This window comes from Lolium perenne, chromosome 1 (assembly GCF_019359855.2).
Source record: "Lolium perenne isolate Kyuss_39 chromosome 1, Kyuss_2.0, whole genome shotgun sequence".
Taxonomy (NCBI): domain Eukaryota; kingdom Viridiplantae; phylum Streptophyta; class Magnoliopsida; order Poales; family Poaceae; genus Lolium; species Lolium perenne.
The window spans coordinates 269,693,427-269,697,065 of record NC_067244.2 but is presented as its reverse complement, the minus strand read 5'-3'; the positions used below and the strand labels follow the sequence as shown (position 1 = coordinate 269,697,065).

Genomic DNA, 3,639 nt, shown 5'->3' with positions numbered 1-3,639 from the left:
CGTCTTGATCGCATCCCACGCCTCCTTCGCCGTGTCCTTGACGGCGAGCATCGGAATCATTTCCGGAGGTACGGCGCGGAGGATGGCCTCCAACGCCGCACGATCGTCGTCGTACTCGCCCACGCCCGTGTCGATGACTTCCCACAGGTGACGAACCTGCAGGATCACCTTCATGAGCAACGACCAGGTGTTGTAGTTCGTCCTCGTCAGCACGGGCCACGCCGTGCTGGAGCTGCCGCCCATGTCGCGCGTGGAGCGCGGGACGGCCAGCGCCTTTTGTGCCGAGGAGTGTGGTGATGAAGCGGCGCCCGAGCTCTTCCCGTCCTTGTCCGCGTCTGCGGCGGTCTTCTTGGACGCGTCATCGCCGCCCTTCGTCATCCTTCTCTCCGCGACACGAGCCTAGGCTCTGATACCACTTGTCAGCTCTAACCCTCACTCACGATCGGATCGAATCGAGGCAGAGAGAGAGAGGGAGCTGGAGGTAGACGATGAACACTTGGTGGTTTTTGGTGCAGCGTACAACTTGCCGCGTTTCTGTTTTCTTCATCCTCTTATTGAGCGATTACAAAGCAAAGCCGTGACTTCCGCCACGTTCCCGACTGAATCGTGCCATCCCACGACTCGGAACGAGCTCCACGACGATCCTACAAACATGGAGGTGCTCGTACTAAACACGACGCAGTCCTCCTAACTTATCTCTAATAGAAACCCTGACGAAACTGTCGAAACTGAATCCTAACAGCTACTAACTGAAACTTATTCAACAAATCTCCCCCTAAGTTTTAGTCGCGGATGATGTTGGTGACGCCGATCCTCGAGCGCAAGTCTTGGAACCGAACACGTCCAAGGGACTTGGTGAGAATATCGGCGAGCTGGTTGGTGGTGCCGATGTGTTCGACGGAGACCCTGCCGTCGGCGACGTATTCCCTGATGAAGTGGTGGCGAGTGTCGATGTGCTTGCTGCGATCATGGAACACTGGGTTCTTGATCAGCTGAATGGTGCTTTGATTGTCGATGAAGAGCTTCACCGTCTTCTCCTCCTCGTTGAGCAGTTCGCCGAGGAGACGTCGGAGCCAGGCTGCCTGGCACGCCGTCGCTGTGTCAGCCATGTACTCAGACTCACACGACGAAAGTGCCACCGTCTTCTGCTTGACTGACTGCCAAGACACTGGGCAGCCGTTGATGAAGAAGATGCTGCCCGTCGTGCTCTTGCGATCATCCAGGTCGCCGGCCAGGTCCGCATCACTGTAGCCCACGAGCTCGAGCTGCTCGCTGCCGCCACGGAGTGTGCACCCGTAGCTCTTAGTACCTGCGATGTACCGGAGAAGATGCTTGACCGCGCTCAGGTGTTCCGTCGTCGGCGTCTCCATGAAGCGACTGACGAAACCCACTGCAAATGCAATGTCAGGCCTGCTATGCACCAGGTACCGGAGACCACCGACGATGGAACGATACATCGTGCCATCCACCGGTGGATTCGAGCTGATCTTGCTCATCTTCGGGCGTGGCTCCATTGGCATACGGGTCGGGTGCGATTCGCCATGCCAGCCTTCTCTAGGAGCTTGCCGGCGTAGCGGACCGGGCAGAGCGTGATCTCGCCGCCGCCCTGGGACACTTCCATGCCAAGGTAGTAGGCAAGAAGACCCAGGTCACTCATCTTGAACCTGGTCATCATCTCGCGCTTGAACCTGGCGATCTCCTGCTCGCCGCCGCCAGTGACGATCAGATCGTCGACGTAGACGCCCAGCAGCAAGCGTGAATCTTCCTTGCCGCGTGTGTACACGGCGTGCTCCGATGGACTCCTGGTGAAGCCCAGAGAGAGGAGCGTGCTGTCAAGCTTGGCGTTCCAAGCTCGCGGTGCTTGACGCAGCCCGTAGAGCGCCTTCTTCAGGCGCAGCACCTTTCCCTCCATGCCGTCGATGATGAAGCCAGGGGGCTGGGAGACATACACCTCCTCCTCAAGGTCGCCATTCAGGAATGCGCTCTTGACGTCGAGGTGGTGCACCTCCCAGTTGTGGTGTGCAGCTATGGCGAGGAGGACGCGCACCGAGTCCAGGCGTGCAACTGGCGCAAAGACTTCCTCAAAGTCTATGCCAGCTCGCTGCGCATATCCCTTTGCCACCAGCCTCGCCTTGTGCCGCACCACTTCGCCTGCAGGATTTTTCTTCAGCTTGAACACCCATTTCAAACCGATGGGACGGTGCCCAGCAGGCAGGTTGGTGAGCTCCCAGGTGTCGTTCTCCTCGATCGCGGCCATCTCCTCAGCCATGGCGATGCGCCATCCAGCTCGCTTGAGCCTCTGTGAACGACGCAGGCTCTTCTCCTTCGGCAAGGAGGAGCCCTCGTTCAAGTTCGGCATCAATGTTGGCGACGGTCCTGTACCTGCGCACAGGAGTGTCTCGGTCCTCCACAGACGGAGTGTTAGCGCTGGAGGGCGTCGCGAACTCCACGGAGGGCCCCTGGAGGTCCCCTGCATCGTGGAATTGAGGGGTCGCCGGTGTCTGTGGTGACGCCGTGCCGTGCGCGCTCTGTGCGCGCTCTGGCGCTGGAGGTGTCGCGCCGTGCGCGTCCGGTGCGCGCTCTGGCGTGGGAGGGTCGGCGGCACACCCACGCGGAGCAGCAGCTTGGGGAAGCGTGTACTCCACGTCGAAGTCGCTGTTCACCGTCTCCAGGCCGCCGTTCTCCCAGCTCCATGACGCAGCCTCGTCGAAGACAGCGTCGCGCGTGACGTGCACCGTCTGTGTCAGGGGGTCGAAGACCTTGTACGCCTTGGAGCCTGGCTCGTAGCCCAGCAGGACCATCTTCCTGCTGCGGTCCTCGAGCTTCTTGAGGTGTGGCCGAGCCGTTTTGACGTGAACGACGCAGCCAAAGACCCGCAGGAAGTGCATATTTGGCGTCTTGCCGTGCCAAAGCTCGTACGGCGTCTTGCCATCCACGGCGCGCGTGAAGGAGCGGTTCAGAAGAAACACCGCCGTCGTCACTGCCTCCCCCCAAAACGTGTTGGGCACACCTCGCCCTTTGAGCATGCTGCGTGCGGTGGCCACTACCGTCTGATTGCGGCGTTCCACCACGCCATTGTGCTGCGGTGTGTAGGGCGCGGAGAGGTGGCGTTAGACGCCACTGTCGGCGCAGAACTCCTCGAAGGAGCGGGAGGTGAACTCTCCCCCTCGATCGGTGCGAAGGGTGCGCAGAGTGCAGCCGCTCTGCACTTCGGCGGCCGCCTTGATGCGACGGATCGCGGCTTCAGCTTCATCCTTGGTGGAGAGCAGCACCAGCCACATGTAGCGGCTGAAGTCGTCCACCATCAGAAGGAAGTAGCGCTTCCCTCCTGGCGTCGCCGGCGTGATCGGTCCGCAGAGGTCGGCGTGGATCAGCTCGAGGCGTTCCGTGGCGCGGAACTTTGCCACCTGCGGGAACGGGGCCCGCCTCTGCTTCCCTGCCAAGCAGGCGTCGCAGAGCTGGTCCGTGTGGCCGATCTCTGGTAGCCCGCGAACCATGTCGTTGCGAGACATGGCGCGGAGCGCCCCGAAGTTCTGGTGGCCGAGCCTCTCGTGCCAAGTCCAGCTGCTGTCGCCAGAACGCAGCGACAGGCACACAGGCTGTACCACCTGCAGGTTCACCTTGTAGAGACGATTCGGG

The 3,639-nt window shown here is 61.0% G+C and overlaps 1 protein-coding gene across 1 annotated transcript; it reads right to left on the bottom strand.

Annotated features, from left to right (window-relative positions):
• Nucleotides 1-782: 782 nt before the first annotated feature.
• LOC139835010 (secreted RxLR effector protein 161-like) lies at nucleotides 783-1,496 on the bottom strand. The gene has a single exon (XM_071824951.1). The coding sequence runs from the start codon at nucleotides 1,494-1,496 to the stop codon at nucleotides 783-785; it is 714 nt and encodes a 237-aa protein (XP_071681052.1).
• Between the last annotated feature and the right edge of the window lie 2,143 nt (nucleotides 1,497-3,639).

Bases quoted from the DNA above. Each gene is read 5' to 3' on its own strand.
- LOC139835010 (XM_071824951.1), bottom strand. From the start codon at position 1,496: ATGAGCAAGATCAGCTCGAATCCACCGGTGGATGGCACGATGTATCGT.